This window comes from Zootoca vivipara, chromosome 4 (genome assembly GCF_965207765.1).
Source record: "Zootoca vivipara chromosome 4, rZooViv2.hap1.1, whole genome shotgun sequence".
Lineage (NCBI taxonomy): Eukaryota > Metazoa > Chordata > Lepidosauria > Squamata > Lacertidae > Zootoca > Zootoca vivipara.
In genome coordinates this window covers 4,924,112-4,948,712 of record NC_142587.1, presented here as the reverse complement: position 1 = coordinate 4,948,712, position 24,601 = coordinate 4,924,112, and the positions used below count along the sequence as shown (strand labels likewise).

Below are 24,601 nucleotides of genomic sequence, written 5' to 3'. Positions count from 1 at the left end.
CATTTATGCACACCATCTATATCTGCCAATTTGTTTGGGTTGGCTTGCCAAAGAGCCAGTCTGTTAAATCAGGATAAACTGTTAGTAGCCTGAAACTATCACCTGCATGAGATAATTGATTAATGTATTTAATAATAATAAATTAAATTGTATCACATAACTGACAGATTGCCTTTTTAACTGATTAATTTTTAAAAATTTAATCATATACCAAACTTAAATATGTGTCTTTTTGAGACATTGAAAGAAGCGTAAAGCAATGTAATTTCCAAAAGCTACCACTCATTGCAGTAACAAACTAGAAGCAACATAGCTTCAGAAACCAATGTAGTTATGGGCCCCTTGAATGGTGTTAAAAACAACAGATGCTGCAACATTGCTGGAGATAAGCAGGTACAGGTTGCTTCAACATTACAGGCCTTTAGTGCTGAGGCCTTGCTTTTCATAATGAGCTGAACTGGAATTAAAACAGAGCACTTAATATAATGCTACATAACCCGACATAGCCCTTTTCCCATGGCCAAGATCTTTCTATAATGTCACAACAAAGTCCAGTTCAACAAAGGTCCGCTCCAATGTCTTTTTTTTAAGTAATAATTTTTATTAAATTTGCAGTTTTGCATCTTAAAGTCAACGTTTTACATACTGTTAGATATCCCATGACTTCCTTCCTTCTCTTTCCTTGGTTCATTTTATTTATCTTTCATTCCTGCACATTTTTTTGCTGTAACCATTTCAGTCAGTTCACTTTTACATCACTCAAACATAAATTACAGTTTATTTTATCTTAATGCTGCCAGCATTTTCAGCTGTGTACAGTTATTTTCCATATACTCAATAGATATTTTCCACTCTTATTTGAATATATGTTCTCCTTGCTCTCTTATTCTAAATGTTAAACCTGCAAACACTGCTTATTCTACCATCTTAAGTTGGAATCCTCTTTACTTGGGACCTCCATCACTTTCCATTTTAGGTCTAACAAAACTTAGGCCACCATTGTTGCATACATAAATAAATTTTGTTGACACTTAGGGACTTGTGTCTGAATTATTCCAAACAAAAATGACTCTGGTTTTTTGGGAAAGTTATTTTAAACATTTTTTTCCAACTCATTATAAATCATTTCCCAATATTATTTCCCCTTTTTACATGTCCACCACATATGAAAAAATGTTCCCTTCATTTCTTTACATTTCCATCATTTCCATTTTATTTCTTCTTGTTTACCACAGTGATTAATAATAGCCCTTAATTGCCACAGTGATAGTTTCTGTGTTTTTGGCAGGGGAAGGTATTGTCTGTGGTGTACAAAATAGTCCTTTGCATCAATTACACGGGAGCAGGAGGAGATGATACAAAAGAGCAACAAAAAGGAACACAACTTTGTGGAGTATAGTCTTCAGTGATCCTATGATCACTGGTTCCAAATCCCGCCCCCCTAAATAAAACATTCTACAGTAGAGAAAACATTTCAGATCTACAATGGCAGTATATGTACATAATATTTGTGCTTTTCTTGCAATATTTCTTATTAGTCAGATGTGCCAAGATGAACATGCTACCTAAAACCTTGGCTCTAAAACTCGCTTGCTCATCTGGGCTAACATTACTTTTGCGCACCCAAACTTCTATTTTAAGAAGCAAATATTTAGCCTACAGTCAAGCAATGACATTTGTAAAATAATGAGTCTGTAATTGCTAGGTCGTGCTCTATGGCCCTTCTTGTAAAAATATATACATAATCAAAGCAGTAACTCTCCACCACACAAAAGGAAAAAACTGATAGCATCAAAATGTTTAAGAATCAAAGGAACCCACCATTCCATGTTTTTGTGTGATTCTATAAAAAAAATAATGCAAGAAATTCTCAAATAATTCATTTTTGGCCAAATAACCAATTAAGTCTTTTACCTTCATGTCAATTGCAAGATGTCATCTAAATTTCATGCAATCAGTATGAACTACAGAGGTCTGAACTACTTTATTGAATGTGTAATAAAATATTACTCCTAGAACTATTTTGGAGATGTATACTCAACTTGCATAATACAGCTGAATCCAAATAATGAAGCAATTATTTCAACAGGAGTTGTCCATTTTTGCATTTTCCAGGTCTACAGAATTTCCTTTGAAATGCAAGAATGAAATGATAAGAATTGTGCGTGGCATTCAAAGTGCGGCTGCACCATATAATTGTATTAAGACATAATAACGTTGACAACTTTCCTAATGACCCTTCACACAGAGTATGCTTTTTTCACAGCTGCTGTTCACTGGGTCGATATTCCATTGAGCTCCATCATAACTCCTAGATTTGTTTGCTTGGATATTACAGCTTTTCAAATCTGCATCCATAATTTTTAGACAGGTTAAAATATAAAACTAAAGATTATAATAAATGTTCATAGATAACATGTCAAACAAGTACTAAACCATCAAATAAAAATAATGATGTTTCAACTGGCACTGCTTAGAATTTGAGACTTTATGTGTAATCAAAACCCATAACAAACAAATCATAGCAAGCAAATGTGGAGACAGCTTGTGGGCCAAAAGCAGTCTTCCAGTGAAGCATTTGCTGCCTGCTGGTTACTTGGATGTTTGGAAAGAATCCTGGATAATGTAGACCTTGGTCTGATTCAGAAAAACACTTTTTTTTTATTGTATTGATTTATTTTATTAAAGATTTTCTTAGGTTACAAAGATAGTGCAATGTCTCTTTTTTTTCCATGCATCATTTTTACAGTACCTTTACCGCTGAAAGTATGGAGAAAAGTCACACAGTCCTTTTATTAGCCATCATAGGTGTTTCGATTGGGCAGGCTTGACCATGACCTTCTGCACTCCAGTTGTATCACTGCAACTATTTCCCTTGTTTTGAATGACACTGGAGAAGTGTGATGGGCTGGACTTAGGAAACTTGGATTCAACTGGTCACCCAGACATGAAGCTCACTAGGGTTTTTTGGCAGATCAATCACAGCAGCATAAAATCAATCACAGCAGCACAAAATCCAGCCAAGGGTGAAAAACAGTTCAAAGCCTAAACATCAATAGAACCATAATTGCCTTAACCAGGTTTCAAAAAGTTCATAATGTAGGTCCTGGGCGAGCTTCTCTGGGGAGAGTGTTCCATAAAATGGGTGCCAGAGCTGCAAAGACACATAAGAACAGTCTACCGAAACCACAAAGCATTGTTAGCACTCCATCTCTTTTTTTATCAGTTCTATTTATTTTTTAAAAAACTTTCTTACATTTATATTCTCGGTTGGCACTGGCTACCATCCCAAGCTCAGCACTGCCGCTGCTTCTCACTGGCACCAAGAGGAAAGCTGGCCCTGGGCAAGGGGAAGGCATGCAGGGCCAGCCCAGTGCCCTTGAATAGAGGAATTTGAGTCTCATGCATGCACAGCCATCCACCTGCCCAGCCGCTTTTCTTCCTCCAGGCCCCTGTTCTCTCCCGTCCTCATTACTCTCCCTACAAGAGCTGACTCATTGCAGTGTCCCCCCTCTGTGCCTGGCTGAATTGCTCCTCAAAGTGGCAGCAAGCATGCCCTTCTACCGGTAGTCATTCTTTCTGCTTGCAGCTTAAGCGGTGGCTCACGGCAAGGTGGCTGACTCCCGAAGGCCTCTTCTTTTTAGGCCTGCTTGGAAGGAAGCCTTTTGATCTGCAGTCCAGAAGCTTTACACTTTGTCAGTAGAAAATATTAAGCAAGTGGACAGGCAGTACACCAAGCTTAGCTCTTATGGAAGAGGTTAAATTGCATTACTGCTGCTTAGGAGCAGGGAGACACATAAACATTAATTTTGGCCTCTTAAACCACTGGCTTCGTAGGTAGCTGAAGGTATTCTGTTGCTGAATTTGTGCCAGCTTCTGTGGATGACTTTGCTTCTCTAAAGTGAGCAGCTTTACCCTCAAAGCAGAGATTCTTTTGGTTTGGGTTTCTTGCCTTGCTCTTCATTTCCCCTCATAATCTTTTTGCAGGCCTGAAGGTTGGAGGAATAAAGGTTTGCCTGCTCTATTTGAAACAGGCTCTCTTGGTAGGCTGTCCTACCCTACTACCCCGAGAAGATACAGTCTAAGGGTTAATAACTGGGTCTTCTGTAATGTAGAGTCTTTTTGTTCCTTTAAAAAAATCCACCATTTATTGATGCTACTGGATCAAACTTACGTGAGATATAATTACTGGTTATGTGCTGTTTGCCTTTCTTGAACCCCAGCCTGTACTACACCGTGCTTTCTCTTCCCAGCTCCACCATCAAAAGAAAAAAACAAAAAAAAACAGCCTTACTAGAAATTTCACAAGTCCATTTCCCCTATTCATCAATTTTGGCAGTGAGGATTTGGCAGATGCCAATATATATACCCTATGAAACTGCATTTTGCTCAGTCAAGCCACCTAGCCCCACACTGTCTAGTCTCTGAATTACGGCCGCTCCTCAGTTCCGCTTTTAAACTTGTTCACCAATTATCTGGAGTTAGGGGTGAGCAGTGAAGTGGCCAAGCTTGCTGATTATGACACCAGATTGCTCAGGGCAGTTAAAACTAAAGGAGAACGTGAGGAACTCTCAGGGATCTCTCCAAACTTGGTGAATAGGCATTGAAATGGGAAATCTGGTTCAATGTATTCTAGTGTAAAGTAATCACATTGGGACAAAATACGCACATATACGCTAATGGGATCTGAACTGGTGATGAGTGACCAAGAACAAAAATTTGGGGTTGTAGTGGATAGCACAATTAAGATGGCAGCTGTGAAAAGGTATAATTCTATGTTAGCAATAATGAGAAAAGGGGTTGAAAATAAGGCTTACACAAGGCTATGTTTCACCAACACTTGAAATACTGCATACAGTTCTGGTTGCCACAATTCTTCAAGGATATTGTACTGCTGGCAAATATCTAGAAAGGAGCATAAAAACCTAACTCTGTCACTCTTGAATCTCACGTTCCCGGAAGGCCTGGGTGGCAGAGGCCAAGACTTGCCATATGAAGCTGCCTTTTGCCGAGTTAATAATAATACCTTTCTTTAATAATAACCAAGTCCCTGAAAGGGAGCCAGCAGGCTTGGTAGGTTGGAATTGGCTCCACTTGATGTTTGAATTCCTCTGATACCATCCAGAACAAATAGTGGTCTTAAAATTGATTTGCTTTGTTGTGATGCTCATTACTATACAGTTCTTGTTTACTTTTCATATTTGCGCCCATTACAAAAGCATGCATTATCACCAGTTACAGGAAAATTCAGTAGCACGTTGCTGTGATTCACAGCTGCAATATTGTTTTATTTTCAGTTTTATTGCTTATATTGTTTGTGTGTACATATGTACGGTATATTTCATTCTTACAAGGCAGTAATTTAAACATGAAACTGTGTTTTATGTATTTACTCAAAACTCTGTAAAAATTAAAGTTAAAAAGTAAAATAAAGTTAAAAAGGGGCAGGTGAAAGCGCGAGAGAAGTTGTAAATCTTGCTTTATGTTTGGGTTGTATTCAGCTTAATTTGCCAGGAAGCTGCACCCTGCGTTTGTTAAATGTTTGCCTTTACATTTTCTAACAGATGGAACATGGGCATTATCAATGTTTCTACTAAACAGCAAATGGCACTGCAACGTAAACACAACATTGCAAGAGGTTGGTCTTACATTAGCATCTTTACAATCTGGCAGATAGTTTGCACATTTAAAGGCATCTTATTTTTAGACCAACTGCTCCTGCATTTCAACATATTGACAGGGGGCATTACTGACGCTTCTGTACCAGAACTTGCTTTTCAAACCATGCCTAATGTCTGTTCCAAACTGAAACATGAGACCCATTCTTTTCTTTAAAAAAATAAATAAAATTTATTAATAAAATAACTCCGAGATTAAAAGAGCATAAAGAAATATTGCTATAGCAGGTTGAAAGCGGCATAAGGTTAGGCGTTCTCATTGACCTTATTTATTTATTTATTTAGCTCTTTCTTTGACCATTATTCTCCTACTAGTGCCATTCAGCCCGTTTAATAAACGGGCGCTAGAACATTCGGCCTTTTTCGGTGGCAGCGGCGCGTGGGGGGCTTTTATTCCTTGTCCAATTGATTGTTCCTCCCCCCCTCTGATCCTTAATTTATCCCTAATTTTCCCCCCCGTTCCCAAACCCCAAGCCAAAGTCCTCCCTTTTTTTACCTTTACAGCCCAGGCTCGGCTGGGGGGTGCGGGGGGTATTTCTTCCTTTACCCCCTCCGAAGCTTGTGTTTGGAGTGCGGATCCCTCCCCACCCTGTTTTCGCGCGCTTTTTGCACCTGCCGTTTGGTTCCTAATTTTTCCCCGTCAATAGCGCTGCTGCTGCCAGGGCCCAGTGTCCGAATTCTGGCTCCTGGACGGCCCGGGCGGCTGCTCCGGGGTGTACGCCCAGTTTTTCGGGGGGTGGGGGTGGCTCCCGCTACTTTTGTTGGCCTCCACGGCTGTTTTTCAGTCGCCTGCTGCGTCCGGGAGGGAGCTTTGCCGTCTGGGGGGCTTGCGCCCACCCCGGCGCTTTCTGAGGGTCCCACGGATGGCGCTGAGCATTCGGTGGCCTCCCCGCGCCTTTCCTGGCCGTTCCGGCCCAGCGGGGGTCTCCCGGTTGCTTGCGCTGTTTGGGCCTCAATTTTGGGCCTGTTAGTGAGGAGAAGCCGGGGCCTCGATTTTTTGGTCATCCCGGCTTCCTCCTCAGGCCCTTGGGCACGTTGAGAGAGGGCCTGCCCTGCTTAGGGGCCTTGCTGCCTGCTCCTGCCTTCTACTGGTGGCCTGCTTTATCTTGCGCTGCTTGGGCCTCCATTTTGGGCCTGTTGGTGAGGAGAGGCCGGGGCCTCGATTTTTGGTCGTCCCGGCTTCCTCCTCAGGCCCTTGGGCACGTTGAGAGAGGGCCTGCCCTGCTTAGGGGCCTTGCTGCCTGCTCCTGCCTTCCACTGGTGGCCTGCTTTATCTTGCGCTGCTTGGGCCTCCATTTTGGGCCTGTTGGTGAGGAGAGGCCGGGGCCTCGATTTTTGGTCATCCCGGCTTCCTCCTCAGGCCCTTGGGCACGTTGAGAGAGGGCCTGCCCTGCTTAGGGGCCTTGCTGCCTGCTCCTGCCTTCCACCTGGTGGCCTCTGTTTTAACTGCTTATTGAGCCAGTGCAGGGCAGAGGGGTGGGGGGGAGAGTGTGTGTGTGTGCAGTCTCTGCGTCCAATCCCTGTGTCCCTGGGGCACATGCTCAGTAGCGCAGAAAACAGGACACAGGGAATCTGGATGCAGAGACATAGGGACTTTATTATATAGGATGTCTTTTATCTCAAGACATCCACAACTCTGGTATGAAAAAATATATATACTCAGTAGTGACAAATATTAAATATGCTTTTAAATCAACCTTATTTCTACCCCATTTCCAAACCATCTCCATCTCATATAATTTTCTCTAATACATCGTAGCCCATTTTGCACAGGTTTCAAAAGTTTTATATTCCAGTACAGAATATTCCGCCTGGGCGACAACAGCAAGGGACAAGCAATGCCTCTTCTTCCCTTTCAGCTCATAAACTGTAAACTTCAGCTGATCTTTTCTGGTAACCACCCAGTTATACTATTGCAATGTATTTAACCTGTGGCTGCCTTTGAAGATGGTTCACAAACTACAGCTAGTATAGAATGTGGCTGCGTAGATTGTTAAGTGAAATTAGAAGGTGTGACCATAGAACACAGGCTCTGACCCAACTACACTGGCTGCCAATTTCTTTCCCAGCCCAATTCAAAGTACAAACTGAACCACGAAAGTCCATTGAGGGTGGGGTACTAGCTTAATGGAAGAGCAGAAACTTTGTGTGCAAAAGATTCCAGGTGCAATCCTTGGCACCTCTGCATAACCCGTCTGAAATCATGGAGAACCACCTCCAGTCAGTGTGTAAACAGAAATGAGCTAGAAGGAGCAGTGATGTATAACTCATTAACAACAACAACAACAATCCACCTTTCACCCTAACACCCTGGGGTGGCTTACAATAATTTAAAATACAACATTAATAACAATTTAAAATGATGCAGCTTCTTGTGTCCCAGTTCAGGAGATCAGCCAAAAAACAAAACTTTGATGCTGTCCCAAGTTTGGTTCATGGACCATTCTGAATGGCAGCCAATGCTCTGTCACAAAGTATGCGAATCCAGAGTTGGGCAGGCATACCTTTATTGTTGTTGTTGTTGTTGTTTAGTCGTTTAGTCGTGTCCGACTCTTCGTGACCCCATGGACCAGAGCACGCCAGGCACTGCTGTCTTCCACAGCCTCCCGCAGTTTGGTCAAACTCATGTTCGTAGCTTCGAGAACACTGTCCAACCATCTTGTCCTCTGTCGTCCCCTTCTCCTAGTGCCCTCCATCTTTCCCAACATCAGGGTCTTTTCCAAGGATTCTTCTCTTCTCATGAGGTGGCCAAAGTATTGGAGCCTCAGCTTCACGATCTGTCCTTCCAGTGAGCACTCAGGGCTCATTTCCTTCAGAATGGATAGGTTTGATCTTCTTGCAGTCCATGGGACTCTCAAGAGTCTCCTCCAGCACCATAATTCAAAAGCATCAATTCTCCGGCGATCAGCCTTCTTTATGGTACCTTTATTAGCCTAATCAAAATATCTCACAACAGTGGGAAAACTTTCAAGTTTGGGAGAATTCAAATGCTTGCTCCCTATAATAATAAAGACATTTACCAACATGCTTTCAGTATCTTATGAAGTAGCCGACTGTGTACTCTCTGCCTCATGCCTCAAGCCCACTCACTCACCCACATAAAAACACACCCCAAGAGATGGTGCTCTGTGCAATCGCCTGTGGATCTTGAAAGGCAGCGTCTCTTTTTAGAACTTTAAGCCAACTGCCTGAGCCTAGTAGCCTAGTCCTTCTGTTCCAGTTAGGAAAGTCATTGGCACTAACCTATGGAGAGAGTGGGGGAGCCGGGGGAGGGGGTCTCCACGTAACAGAAACAACTGGTTGCTAATTCATGGCAGACACAGGCCTGTCACAAGTGTTTCTCCATGTTGACTACTGTAGTAGTTTTGCAAAGAAACTTATAATTGAAAAGTTCAGGGAGAAAGTTCTGCTCCCAAAGAGTCCAGTTTGGGCAGCCATCCCATAACTACTTAACTTGAGAGTAAGCCCATTAAACTCAGTGGAACTTTATTCTGAGCAGCCATGTATGGAATGGCAGTGTAAAATTGGCTATTATTAAACGGAAGCAATTTATCTCTTTTGTCTTATTATGCAAATACCCTTCCAAAATCGAGCTTAACATGCAATTTTTATCCAAGAATATTTTTTTGTGAAGCTATTCTGAAAAGATTTGTATCTTTATAATTAGGAAGGGCAAATATATTAAGAAGGATAAAAGGATAATTTTCTAATCTCCTGTTATGCAAATTAGTTTATAATTTTTATCATTTACTTCAGAACTGGAAGAACAATAGAGCTTTTGTTCACATGCAAGGGAGTCTCCGTTGTCTGCTTGACATAGTGCAACTGCAAATTATCTCAAGGCAAGTATTATTAATGGCATGAAGAGACTGTAAATACATATCAATTAGCTACATGCACACATATTAAACTAGTAAAAGACAAGTTCATATTTTACACACTAACTTTAGCTCTTACCTTTTAGCCCTTCAGTTTCCAAGAATGCAATTTCTACCCTTCAGTGTTCCATATTACAGAACTCTGTACTTATCTTAGATGAAGCTTATTTCATTAGGGGTTTCCCCGTCAACTTGTATTTCAAAATTTTAAGAATAAACCTCAACAATAATTGATATAACATGTTCTATAAATATTGAGGTAAATTATTATCGAAAGAACAATATTGTTTGTGATCACAAGAAATCCCCAGAGTGGATTATTATTATCATTTTATTGTTTTCTCAAAATTAGCCAATATGAAGGAGGAGTTAAGCAAGACAGGAACATAAAGGAGGCTTTCCCCTGCTGGATATACTATGAGGCATCCTGTCTTTGTTGGTTGAAGGAATGGGTGACAGAAGAGAATTCACATATTCTAGACATAGAAAGTCATGACTATTTTTGGTTGGCATGCTTATTTATGGTATGAAAATGTGAAACTTCATAAAGGATTTACAAATCATATAATTGGGGGGAAATGTACAATGTATGGGATAAATACAAGAATTTATTAGAGGTAAAAACACCACTTTAGCTCTCATCGTTGGAAGCTATAGCGGTAAAGAAAAATAATATAATAGAAGGGTGGACAACTTATAGAAATTTATTAAAACAAGAGGGAGGAGAGTATAAGTTTAAAGAATGTAAGGAATTATCAGGGAAATTAACAACATAGATACAATATCATCATTTGAATGAAGTATTTAAGAAACATAGGATACAAGGGTTTGGGGAACCAATATCGCAACTGGAGAGAGACCTGTTGGAATGTAATGTAAAAGTGGTTCCGGTTTCCGCCGGCAGGAATGGCGGACCTGTTTTCCATCCCTCTGACCTTCGTAAGGAATTTGGCGGTTGCTAGGGGAGTAAATGGCAACCCCCTACCCTCTCCGGGGGTTACGGAGAGGGGCCGCTGGCCCGCGATGCCCCCAGACCCACTCCAACTGTTTATGGAGTGGGGGGAGCTTGGGCTGAAAAGCACTTACGAGGGCCAGGATTCCCGGACGCTAATCTGCATGGCGGGGATTTCCATGGTTAAAGAAGATAATTAGGCTTAAATCTATGGACATACTTCAGAAGGAGGGGAAGAAGCGCTGTTTACTGCTGAGAAATCTACGCTGCTGAGGGAGAGGAGTTAAAGGCTGTATATCATCTGGAAGAAGGATTGATGGGGACGGAGCGATAAGGGAATTGAGTTTTTTTTTTTTATTATTCATATGAGTTACTTCGTACCTTCCCAGACGCGATGTCCTGGCTTGTTTGGAGTGAAAGAGAAGCAAAAGACTGTGTGAGTTGAACTTTATAAACTGTTGTTACTGAGCATAATTTTTAAAGATGTGGAGTTGCCGATGAGAAAAGCCCCCCCCCTAGTCGGACGGAAGGAGTCCTGGACGCGTTCGGAGGATTTATGAGCTGTGACGCACTTTGAATTGGAGCAGCGACCTGAAGCTAAGTTCAGCTATAGGGCAAGGAGATCCATTAATTTACCAAGAGTTTATGGTTTGATGTTTGGGTCTTCTGCCTGGAAAAGCTGTAAATTTTATAAGATCGTTAATCTTCATGGCTATGAGAGAAAACGAAAGTGATTTGAGCTTTTTAAGATGGCGCTGCTTCGACGCAACAGGGAGCTCCAGACTAAGAAGATTTATGGGGAGGCTGGACTGATTAACCCACACAGGAGAAAGAACATTTGTGAAACCTTGTTTGATATTTATCTCAGCAGCTGGGAAACAATCGGTTGAAAGTGGAAAACATCTATGTGACTGTAAGGGGAAGATCTGGATTATTATGAACTTGGAGGACGATTTGAACTTTAGAAAAAAGACGGCAGTGGACGGTTGCGAGGAATCCCCAATTTCTTGAAGCATGGGAACCCAAATAAAAAATTCTTTAGATGATTTGGCATAACATTCGGTTTGATTGATATATATATGTGTATAATTTGAAATAATGAATGTGATATAATTGGTTTTAATTGGAAAATTAATAAAATATATTTTTTTAAAAAAAGGAATGTAATGTAAAAGTGCTGTCTAAAATGTATAAAATATTATTGGAATGGGAGGCAAAGGATGAGCAAGTAAAATCCTCAATGATACATTGGACAATAGATATTGGTCATAATATAGACATGGAAGCATGGGAACATGGAAGAATGGAAACGAAATATATAATTTACAGCATGTTATGGTCTAAGAGAAAATGATGTGAAAATGTTATATTGATGGTATCTAACACTGAGTAAATTGACAAAAATGTATAAATCAAAATCAAATAAATGTTGAAATGTAAAGAGAAAGAAGGTTCTTTTTATCATATGTGGTGTTCTTGTAGTAAGGTTAAAGCTTACTGGTAAATGATATATAATGAATTGAAAAGGATGTTTACAATAACGCTTGTAAAGAAAAACTAGAAGCTTTTGGTTTGGGAATTATAGGGACAGACCTACCTAAACTGTGTAGAATCTTATTCATATATGGTACTACAGTGGCAAGATTGTTACTCGCCCCAAAATGGAAAGAAGCAGAAGTCCCAGCAAAGGAAGAATGGATACAAAAACTTATGGAATATGCAGAAATGGCGAAACTTACTGGAAGAATAAGAAATCAAGATAACAAACTTTTTATAAAAGAATGGAAATGATTTATTGAATATTTACAAATAAATTGTAAACAGGTAAGAACATTGGCAGGATTATTGTAATAACCTGCAGTTTTATAAGAGTATATATTTAAAGTAGATGAATCAATGAGCAAATTAAGTTAATTTGGATATGCTAAAGATATTAAAAATAAATTTAAGGAATTGCAGAAAGCGGGGGAAGGAAGTAAAGTTTTGAAATGTTAAATTGATTGTCAAATCAGTGAAATATATAAACCTGAAAAGCATAATTATTTTTTTTTAAAAGAACATAAGTGCTCACTCTTCTTCAAGAAGGCCTTCTCAGTAACTGATAGTAAATAATGCCATGTTATCAGGGGAGGGTCATCTTCTCTTATTTCCAGGGTGCACCTGTCTGTATAAGTACAGTATGCACATTTCTGTTGGATGAGGGATTTCAGCAGGATACAGCTGACAACAGACATGACTGATAAACATGGCTTGCTTTGGGTTGGGCCCTTTTAAATGAAGAGACTCCTCTCACGGAAGGTGGAGCCAGCTTCTGAGATAGAGCTCAGCTCCTGTTCAAGGCTCAGACTGAGTATGGCTACCATTGAGCCAGCATCTGAACTCTGCTTTTGTGGAGATCTGTATGGAACTGTCCAGGGTGCTGCTGAAGCCTCACTTCGCATCTGCATTGCAGAGTCGGTTGCTTTAAGCAGAACAGGTGCTCACCAGTAACACCCGCTGCCAGTTACCAGGTGATGGGACTTTGGTACTCTCTATGCCACTACTGTCTCTGGGCACTTGGGCTGTGTCTTCTTTGTGTGATTCAGCCAAGAGGAAGGCGTCACGTAGTTGCATATTAGTAACTTCCATTTAAAGTTCTTGTACCACGAGGGTAAAAAAAAAGCTAAAGGACCCATGGATGGTTAAGTCTAGTCAAAGGCAACTATGGGGTGCGGCACTCATCTCACTTCAGGCCAAGGGAGCTGGTATGTGTCCACAGACAGCTTTTCGGGTCATGTGGCCAGCAGGACTAAACTGTTTCTGGCGCAATGGGACACCGTGGCGAGTGCCAGAGCGCATGGAAATGCCGTTTACCTTCCCACCACAGCGGTATGTATTTATCTACTCATGCTGGTATGCTTTTGAACTGCTAGGTTGGCAGGAGCTGGGACAGAGCGATGTACCATGAGTTAGACATTGTAGGTAGTAAAAGTTGAATCCATCGAAAGGTTATTTGTAATATAAAAAAATGTTACATAACATTTGTAATATAACCATTGTTATTTGTAATATAGCATATAGAAAGCTTTTCAAAACATGTCAAGTGGCTATTAAAACATTCCTTCCCCCTCCACCCACAGCCACACAGATTGATATCAATAAAGTACCCGGTAACTTATAACTATATGTGCTATGCATATGCTCTTGTGTTGCTGTAGTGGCATTAACAGTTAACAGCCTGAATAATGTTTCAGACATTAGAGATATTGCAGAATTCCTGGAGTCCCTATCATCCACTCTTGCACTTTATTTTCTCTTCTCTCAATGATAGAAATTAACCCCCACATCTTATTCAATTGAGTGTTTCTGGGTTGTTGTTTTAAATTCCCAAATGCATTATAAATGAGTGCCACACCACAAATGTGTATACTGAGTGATTAACCATAAGCTGTGAGACATTTGAAATAAATTCTTGAACAGGTGAAGCTGTACAATGAGTGTAGAATGGTAGTTCAAGGTCAGAGGATCAAGGCACAATCCTGAAAGAAAAATTGCAGGAGAGAATCGGAGACAAACTGCTGCGGAAACTGTTTATCATTGTTCCTTAAGTTGCTCTTATGTGTGGGAAAAAATCTGAGAAGGAAAGTTTTGTCTCATCTCTCCACAGAATTTGGGAGGAAAATTGTTCTTTCTCAAAAATATTGTTGCCATGTGGGGTCAGATCAGGGCTCCATCTTGCCCAATATCCCAACTGCTCCGATGTTTCTGTGGTGCACACAAGGGCAGCAAGTCTTCCTTATTGCTTACCTTCCAGGAACAAGTGTTTTCTCTTACTTCCCGAAGTGAAATCTGAACTGATATTTTGGTGAAACTTTAATTTAACCACATTAATAAACCAAAGCACAGAACTTTAGGTCCTAAATAACCAACAGAGCTTAATTGAATGGCTAGGGTACTTTTTGGCCCAAAGGCTTTTAAATGTTTAGGAGTATATAGAGAACATATTCCTATAACACTGGGTAAACGACAGGCATCCCCAAACTTCGGCCCTCCAGATGTTTTGGACTACAATTCCCATCTTCCCTGACCACTGGTCCTGTTAGCTAGGGATCATGGGAGTTGTGGGCCAAAACATCTGGAGGGCCGCAGTTTGGGGATGCCTGGTAAACGATATAATTTATATTATAAGCCTTTAGTGAAAGCCACTCAAAAAATATGAAGAGGCAGGAAAAGAATAATGTATCTATGCTGGGCAGAAATAGAATGGCAGAAATGAAACTTATTCCAATATTCCTTTGTTTCCCTATCCCCAATCCCAATATTAATGCTAAAAATATTCAATTTTTTTCAGAGTAAAAGATCTAGAATTACCATGCATTTTGTTTATTTTTTTAAGTGAATGAATGGGGAGTCTAATCTGACTATATATTATGATGCATTCCATCTTCAGCAACTGTGCTACTTGATTTTCAAAGGAGAGTAGCCATGGATAAAAATAGAATAAACAAAAACTATGGCAAATAATCTTTATGTGTATTGTCATTCCACCCATTGTACCTCAGCAGTTTGGAATAAAATAAAATAAAACAGCCCAATTATCAGATGCACTTTTCAGGTCTGGAAAAACTGGCAAAGCATCACCTCTCCAGGAATTTCTCCAATAATGCCACCTGATTATCACCCTAGATTTAAATGTGATATACCCAAAGGTAAATTAGTAAAACGGGAAGAAAATTGATATTTTAGACCTAAATGTATATTCTTTACTACAGAGCTGATACTGGACAATTTGAATTAAACTGGTTGCAGATACACCAGTTAGAATTATGTACTCTTAAGGATGATGGCATTGCTATTTACTGGCTTTGAAAGAATGGTAGAAGCAATCAATGTTTCTGAATGGGGGCTAATATAAAAACTAAATACACAATGAATATTTTCTTTAACAAGCACTATGACTAGTTTAAAGATAGCATGGGAAACCAATGTGGAGCAGTCTATAGACTATTATGATTGGAAAGCTATTTGGTTAACCATGCAATCATGGGATACCTGTATGGTATATGACTCCCATACAATTGTAGATGGGGTTTCCATAACTTGTTTGCACAATTGAATGGGGCATCTGCTACCTTCTATGGTGGACCTATCTGATGAGTGTAACTTTTGGGGGCAAAGTACAACAGGAATTTACTTTGATTTTGAAAGAACCCACTAAGTTTGCATTTCAGTGAAAGTTATTCTCTTAGTTGAAAGGCCAGGTTTAGATATCAAAACATAAGAATTGGTTATGTTTCTTATCATATCAGCTAGCTGCTAAACTATATATAAAAATGTAGGCATTGTGTGTGCGGAGGTCACAGCCTTTCTCTGTAACTACTGAACCGTAATGTAATTCCTGTGATTCCCCCCCACTCTGTCCGGACACATGATTTATCCTGCCCCCTCCTCCCCCACCCCTGGTTCATCCCTGTGACTGCCCCTAACTGTCCCGACCCATGAGCTATTGAGCCCCCTTTCTCCCCACCCCCACGGCACATCCATGTGACTGGCCCACTCTGTCCCGACCCATGAGCTACCAAGTCCCTTCTCCCCCCCACCCCTCCGGCACATCCCTGTGACTGGCCCCACCCTGTCCTGATTCATGAGCTATCGAGCCCCCTCCTCCCCCACCCCGTCTGAGCCCTCTGTTGTCTCTGGGGAGTGTTGGCCCCTCTCCCCTGTTTCTCCATACCTTGACCCTCACCCTTGGAGAAGGAACTGTCAGCTTCTGGGTTCTATTTCCCAGCATGCACTTTTGTCTGAGCCCTCTGTTGTCCCCGGGGAGTGTTGTCCCCTCCCCCCTGTATCTCCATACATTGGCCCCTGCACTCGCATCGTGAACATTTCCCCCCATATACATACATGATTGGTCAATCAATTAATTTATACATTTAATTAGTTAAAGGTAAAGGGACCCCTGACCATTAGGTCCAGTCGTGACCGACTCTGGGGTTGCGGCGCTCATCTCACATTATTGGCTGAGAGAGCCGGCGTACAGTTTCCAGGTCATGTGGCCAGCATGACAAAGCTGCTTCTGGTGAACCAGAGCAGCACACGGAAATGCCGTTTACCTTCCCGCTGGAGTGGTACCTATTTATTTACTTGCACTTTGACATGCTTTCAAACTGCTAGGTTGGCAGGAGCTGGGACCAAGCAACGGGAGCTCACCCCGTCACGGGGATTCGAACCGCTGACCTTCTGATCGGCAAGCCCTAGGCTCTGTGGTTTAACGCACAGCGCCACCTGCGTCCCATTTAATTAGTTAATATTTCTTTAATCAGATGTTGTTGTCATCTGCCTGTCTTGGGAGACTATGGAAGAGTGTGCCTTCGAGGGTAAAGTCAAACCACTGGAGACTTACAGTGTCTGCTGAGGCTGTAGAGACCTATATGGGAGAGACATGTTTTATTGCAAGTGGGACAGATGAAGGCATCCAGTTTTGCTGCTCCAGGGGCACAATGGCATTTCTTCTCTCTGAGTCCCTCCCAGCCATCAGATGACAGCTCACAAGAGTCAAAGTGTTCATTTTATCCCTTTATTCCTCCCACCCCACAAAGAGAATTGCTTTGTAATACTGTACAACCTTCACTGCCTAGACCAGTGATGTCCCAATTTTTTCAAAGAGGGCCAGATTTGATGAAGCGAAGGGCCGTGAGGGCCAACCAAAGTTGTTAACCCCTTTTTTTAGGCTTGAGTTTGTTGTGGTGTTTTTTTTAAAAGGATTTTACCCCAGGAAATAAACTGCCACAGGGGCCGGATTAAACCGACCAGCAGGCCAGATTAGACCCTCCCAAATGGACTTTGAACATGTCTTGCCTAGACCATCTATTCCAATTACAGCTGCTTCTCTATAGATTTAGCAATGATGAGAATCACATAAAAAGCACAGGCAGGCTTGAAAGAGATGTAAACCTCCTGTGAGAATGCTCCATGAATTAGAAACACATTTGGATCAATTGCAGACCAAGGTGCTCAAAGAATAAGCACACACAAGCGAGTTCGATCGCACAGATGTCGACCAAGTCATTTCAAGCCATAGGCATATGACTGGCAGACTTTATAACTGCCATCTTTACACACCTATGGCACACTTGTTTTGGTCAGTACTTTGTGGCACTCATTATTTTGATCTTCCCCTAATTTTATTATATTGGAAGCTTGTGTATTAAAAGCTTTTGTGACCTGATCTCCATATTAGCTATATTGCAACAGCCACACAGCCATTTGTGTTTTTATGCTCTTTCTCTCTCTATTATATTTATTGGCTCATTTTTATTTTATGATTTTTTAATTGATCTTATACTCGTTTGTGTTGTACTGCTGTTATTTTTATTGTATTTCTATGTTTAATGGTGCAATTCTATACACTCTTATATGAGAGAATGCCTATTAAAGTCACTTGGAATTACTTCTGAAGACAGGCATCGGATTGCATTATTAATTTGGAAATCACCTTGGGGATCTATGGCAGTGAAAAGTCAGGACCAAAATATTTAGATACCTTAATTTTTACCTGTGGTACTGTCCTACATCATTGTAGTACTGCATGTAGCACTGAATTGGTTGGGGCATTCTGATTACGTTGCCCTTTCCCATGCCAGAATCTAGATGGGTATGTTTGTGTGCATGCACACCACTGATGAAACCAAACCAAGCAGGCTTGAAACTATGTAGGCCTCAAGAGTGCAAGTATGAATAACTTCAGCATAAAGTAAGCAAAACTAAAAGATAAAAGAATTAGCAATCACTGTTCTCTCCTGTTAGAGTGTCAGTGCCAAACATCAATTTAGTTTCTGCTTATTTAAAAGCAGCTTTGTATAATTTTTTTCCTGACACTACATGAAGCAGAACATGCCTCAGGCTATATCTTTTTAAAGCTTCTGAGATGCTTTTGTATATAAATTCTTAGTTGTCACAAGGTTGACCAATTCTTGGCATGCATTCTGCAAAAGGAGAAATCCGTAGCAATGTTTTACAAATTGAGATACTGTACCAAAGTTTCATTAAAATGCCTGGCTCTGTTGCTGCATCCTTTTTCTGTATATTTGAGATATGTATAGATTTGGTACATGTACAAGATAAATCATTTCAGGGGTGGGTGGGACTCTCTTCCTAATAATTTTAAAAGTCTGTGTGAAGTTTAAATGAAACCAATTTAACTCAGAGTTTTGGTGTAAACTTTTAAATAATGAGATAATCTTTTATAACACTTACGAATTATGTTGTAAAAATTAGAAGTGGTTTAGTGGAGTTTGGGCCATTTTGACAGTACTGTATGAAAATGCATAAATCAGAAAGCTGGCAGTAATTAGGCCTAATTTTGCTACTTCATATTTAACTCTGAGTAAGACAGAACAGTAATGGAACATCATTACTCCTTGGGATCTAGATATCACAAAAACCTCATGATAAAAGCAAAGTAGACTTTCATTACGAAAATTCAACCCTTGGTGCTGAATGGTAGGAGCATTCAGTTTTAAGTCAACCTTTTCTGTACCTATTTTGTAATCATGATTTCTTATTTTACGTAAGTTTTTAGGCGTCATTCAGTAACAGCACCATGATCCCTATCTGCTCTACCAAGTCAGGGGAGATAGCTAGACTTTTGAGGCTAGTGAGTGTTGATGGGACACAGCAGGACAGCCTCCCCAAATGATGTTACAGTGAATGCCTCAGAGGTAAATCTCAAAGGTATTACAGTGAAGGCTCCAGAAATGTGTCTCTACGGTATGCACATCTCCAAACTCTTCTCCACTTTCAGCAAATACGTCCTTCTGCAACACAAATAGCACAGGGGTGGGATCTGACCCAGTGCTAAGGGAACCTTTCTCCACTGCAAGCTTGACTTTATATTGCTGGAGGACAGGCAGCCATCTGTCTAGTGGAGCTGGCCCAGAAACTAGCACAATTATGAAAATACACAGGTTGTGTGTAACTTAGGGATATATGGGAGGTGGAATGCCTCGCAAGGCACCCAGGGGAACAACAAACTCAAGAGTGCTCCCAGAAAAAGAACTTTTACTGACAAAGTAAAACAACATTTTGCTCATTTTAACAGTTGTTGAAGGCTCTCATGTACAAAGTTAAGGGAGACAATGACAAACCCAAGTGGTTAAATGGTTATGCTTTAGTATTTGGAGGGGGGAAAGAGAGTGGTTGCTGACATGGAAACTGGCAGGAGGAAGAGTGTTGCATCTTTCCTTACTTGTATTCTCTCCAAAATATGGGGTGGGTGGGGGTTCTTCACACATGCAGATGAGAAACAGTGCAAAAGGTAAAGGTAAAGGGACCCCTGACCATTAGGTCCAGTCGTGACCGACTCTGGGGTTGCGGCGCTCATCTCGCGCTATTGGCCGAGGGAGCCGGCGTACAGCTTCCAGGTCATGTGGCCAGCATGACTAAGCCGCTTCTGACGAACCAGAGCAGCACACGGAAACGCTGTTTACCTTCCCACTGTAGCTATCTCCCCTGACTTGGTAGAGCAGATAGGGATCATGGTGCTGTTACTGAATGACGCCTAAAAACTTACGTAAAATAAGAAATCATGATTACAAAATAGGTACAGAAAAGGTTGACTTAAAACTGAATGCTCCTACCATTCAGCACCAAGGGTTGAATTTATCTACTTGCACTTTGACATGCTTTCGAACTGCTAGGTTGGCAGTAGCTGGGACAGAGCAATGAGAGCTCACCCTGTCACAGGGATTCAAACTGCTGACCTTCTGATCGGCAAGCTCTAGACTTTGTGGTTTAACCCACAGCGCCACCTGCGTCCCGAGAAACAGTGAACAGGTGGTCTAATATTTGTAGACACTAATGGAGTTATGAAATGCAAGCAGGGCAGCCAATATAATTAGCACCTCGTTTCCGTATGTCTCATCACAAATAGTTGTTAAGGGCATGGGGCAATGCGGGCTTTGGTTTGGAGAATATTACACAAATAGGTAACATGGCCATGATTACACTGTTCTGTCTTTTTCTCTTCCTCAGCAGTAGATTAAGATTTTTCATTTCATAGGCCATCTGCCTCACAAGTATGATACACCTGTTGCTCTGAAATTCTGTTGCAATGGAATGTAAATCTGCTGGGGGTTTTTTCTCAGTATGTGTTCAGATTAAAATTAAAAAAGCAGGAAAACAACATATTGGCCAAAGTAATCTGAACAAGTGGAATTTCTTTCCCCCAACCACCAAAAAAAGATTGATGTTGGTATGTGACACGTTTGAGAGCCTCATGGAACAAAACAATTATTGTATAAGCCTAGACTGTCAAGTAATGATTAGAAAAGGCAGATGCTGTTTTCAGCAGAGCATCTGCCAGAGTGGTTAACTTGTTCTGCTCATTAGAGCAGGCTCTTCGGAGAGGCAGGAGTCATAATGTTGGTTCAAGTCCAGTTTTCAGTTTTTACCCTTGAATATCTCATGTCAGAGAGCGGAATAAAAAAAACAGTGTTGCTTTTCCCAATTTTTTTCCAGTTAAAAGTATGGGAGAGGGTGTTGTCATATATATGAACTCCTAAATTACTTCCTAATTGGCTTATGGGTGGTCCTGATTCCATCCCACCCCTTGGTTCAGAGGTGACACCTCTTAAAGACTCAAGCAGGGCATGGGGCTGGAACATATTCCCCATGACGGAAGACCAAAGCAGCCTCCCCCAAGCCTCTATCCCCCACCATGCAGGCTGGAGGTCAATGGAAATGGTGGTATACAAACTTGATGAAATAAAATAAATAAATAAAAACAACAAACATTTATGTGCACCTTGCCCCCCCCCCCCAAGCGGGGACTTATGGCAGCTTACAGCTAAAAACAGCAATTTTAAAATTTAAACATCGATTTTTAAAATTTAACATCGATAGAATTTAAACTATATTGATAAACATTAGATAGATAGATAGATAGATAGATATGGGGGAATCAATCATTGAAAAAATATTAAAAATTATAGAATTAAAACAATATGTGTTTAAGAACTATGGGAAACAACAGAATTATTGTTTGTGTATAGAGAGAGAGAGATGAGCTCTATCAAACATAGACACGCATATGCAAGAACCCATTCAGTCTTCAGTCCCGCGCACGCGCCGAAGCCAAAGGGCAGCCAATCGGCTCAGCGATTCCCCGGCGCCGCCGACTCCCGTTTTGCGGACGGCGCTCCATCCGGGACTTTCTCCCTCCCTCCGGAGAGCTCCGTTTCCACCTATCAGAGAGTAGAGAGGCTCCATGGCCATGCTCGGTGGCCTGGGATTGGCTGCGCAGAGGCGGGAAAGGGCGGGGAGTTCGTGGCGGGAAGATTCGGATGCCTGGGATTCGAGGGAGGGCGTGGCAGGTGTTTCTGGGCGCCGCTTCCAACGGCCCCGGGCGGGCGAGAGGGGTGGGTGAGGGGGCGTGGCGTGGGCGTGGCCTCTCCAACTGCCGCCACCGCCTCAGCTGAGCGCGCCCTTAGCGTGGGGCTCCTTCCCGCTCGGCGGCGAGCGTCTCGGGAGCGGCCCGCGCCAGCCATGGAGCCGGGGGGGCCTCGAGGGAAGAACGGCCGAGGAGGAAGCAAGATGCTCCGCGGTGACGGAGACGAGCTCGGCTGGGAGGCGGCGGCGGGCGGCGGCGGCGGCGGCAGCACTAAAAAGCCCAAGTTTGTGAGTAGCCTGAGGCAGCTCCGGGCTCCAGGGAGTCATGATAATAAAAACAATCCCCCCTTCATAATTCCTCTCTCTCTCCTTCCCTAATCCCTCCAGAAGCCCCGTCTTTGTAAAATACCTCTTTTTAAAAAATACAACAACAAATCATGCAACTGATTTCCCCCCATTACGCTGGTTTTGGCGTAGGGACTTTCCTTTGGAACTCGCTGCCTCTTGAGGTCCAGTGAGGCGCCTTGACTCTTTACTGCAGCTGCTGAAAAACATTCCTGGTTAGACAAGCCCGCCCATAGGCTTGGAAAGTTATACCAATTCTGATCACTCTGCATTTTTCTTGATTTTCTCTTTTTGTAAACCACTTTAAGGGTGTGGTTTTTTTTAATATAAAAACACAATTAAACGTGTTATACAATTTATGAAATAAATAATGGATGTCTCAAGGAGCACCTCTCCCTGTATGAACCAACTGGGTCTCTGCAGATTGTCCCAGGAGGCCCTTCTCAGTGGGTCATTCTTCCTCTAGGACAGGGACTTCTTTTCAGTGGCCCCCCACTGGTGGGAATGCTCTCCCTGGGGAGGCTCGCCTGCCGCCATTGTTAAGTATCTGTAGGTGCCAGGTGAAAAGGTTCCTCTTCATCCAGGCTTTGGGCTGGTTAAGCAGTCCTATGGCCTTTTAGAAGGCGGTGGGTGTTTTTAATGTATTTCTCCAGCTTGGCTTCAGTGTCTCTGTGGGGTCTGTCTGTCTATCTGTCGGCTTATTTGTAAGTTGCTTTGGGTTGCCCTCGGCAAGATAAAGTGACAACAAATTTAATACCGGTATAAATAAAGTATTGGCAAAGCTATTTTTCCAGTCAGGACCACTGGTGGCAGCACCCTGAAGATGTGCAGGATTCTTTACAAATGGTCCATCTGCCATTGAATTACTGGTACTCATACTGTACTAGTAAAAGGATATCCTATTTCCTCTGGATGGTCACTTGCCAAGATAATTTGAATACTGTAAAAAAAAAAACTGAATTGCAGAATTCTGCATTGCTTCTCTTTGGCGATCACTCGTATCCAAGTAAGGTTGTCTTCCAAAAACATGGTTTTAACAATGGGTCCGTAAGTGACTGTGGAGGCCAATTCTGGATCCACACGTCCTTCCACAGTGGGGACATTGGTTTCCGGGCGGGAGTTGATCACGGTGTGGATTTGCCAAGCGTGCCTTCCTCTTAGCACGTTTCTCCTTTGCGTCCTGAGTTCGAGTGTCTTCAAAGCCCATGACACCTTTGATAAAGGCTGTTCTCCAACTGGAGCGCTCGCAGGCCAGTGTTTCCCAGTTGTCAGTGTTTATACTATTTTTAGATTTGCCTTGAGAGAGTCTTTAAAACTCTTTTGTTGACCACCAGCATTTGCCTCTGGAGCTTATAGCCAGGGCTGCTGCAACCAACAGCCGTGCAAGCCTTTGGGAGGCAGAGATGCAAGAGGGCATCAGAGGAAGGGAGGGAAGGAAAGAGAGATGGAGGCCAATGTTGCCCATGGCACAGCTGACCATCATTCAAGGCACCCCAGGGTGCCATGGCACACTGGTTGATAACTGCCCTAGGGTGTTGTATTCTTGATATTGATAAAGGGGACTCTTAGCCACAAGTTCATATAGAGTTCGCAGGGAAGGCATGTCTCCTTATCTGCTAGCTTTTCTGTGCATAGGTAAAGGGACCCCTGACCGTTAGGTCCAGTCATGAGGTTGCGGCGCTCATCTCGCGTTATTGGCTGAGGGAGCCGGCGTACAGCTTCCAGGTCATGTGGCCAGCATGACAAAGCCGCTTCTGGCGAACCAGAGCAGCACATGGAAACGCTGTAGCGGTACCTATTTATCTACTGTACTTGCACTTTGATGTGCTTTTGAACTGCTAGGTTGGCAGGAGCTGGGACCAAGCAACGGGAGCTCATCCCGTCGTGGGGATTTGAACCGCCAGCCTTCTGATCAGCAAGCCCTAGGCTCTGTGGTTTTAAGCAGGCTAAAAAAGGGGGGCCAGCAGGGGCATTACTTCTTCACTTACTGCTAGTCAAGCCAAGCCAAGGAGGCCAGGGACTTGTGGCTGTTCCATGGGATGGGTTTTTGAGGTTGTCCAGTGTGGTATCATCAGGAATACCTCCAAATTTGCAGAGACCAATGTGATGATGGAAAGTGAAGGAATATTGCTTGCATAGTGAAATTATACCTAGAATTTCTTTGCTAATTGTTGGTAGACTATCTGAACTGCATTAAGAGCTTGTTTCTTTATTTACAGCACTTGCACATCAAGACACTGACAGATGATGTGGTAAGATTATTTTGCTTTTATTCTGCTGTGACTATGTTTTACCTCACAGATAACGGGCACTTGCTTTGTAAAATAATTCTGGTACACTTTTTGTCATTCAAATTTGGCACTTAACTGAAATGCAGTAAT

General features: G+C 42.1%; 1 protein-coding gene across 1 annotated transcript in view; it reads left to right on the top strand.

Moving 5' to 3' along the window:
* The first annotated feature begins 21,903 nt into the window (after nt 1–21,903).
* The window catches only part of DIAPH3 (diaphanous related formin 3), a 116,723-nt gene continuing 114,025 nt past the window's right edge, over nt 21,904–24,601 (top strand). The window contains exons 1-2 of the mRNA XM_088667458.1: nt 21,904–22,163; nt 24,440–24,472. Coding sequence (XP_088523584.1) covers nt 22,032–22,163; nt 24,440–24,472 — 165 coding nt within the window. The 5' untranslated portion in view covers nt 21,904–22,031. The remainder of the gene's footprint in view (nt 22,164–24,439; nt 24,473–24,601) is intronic.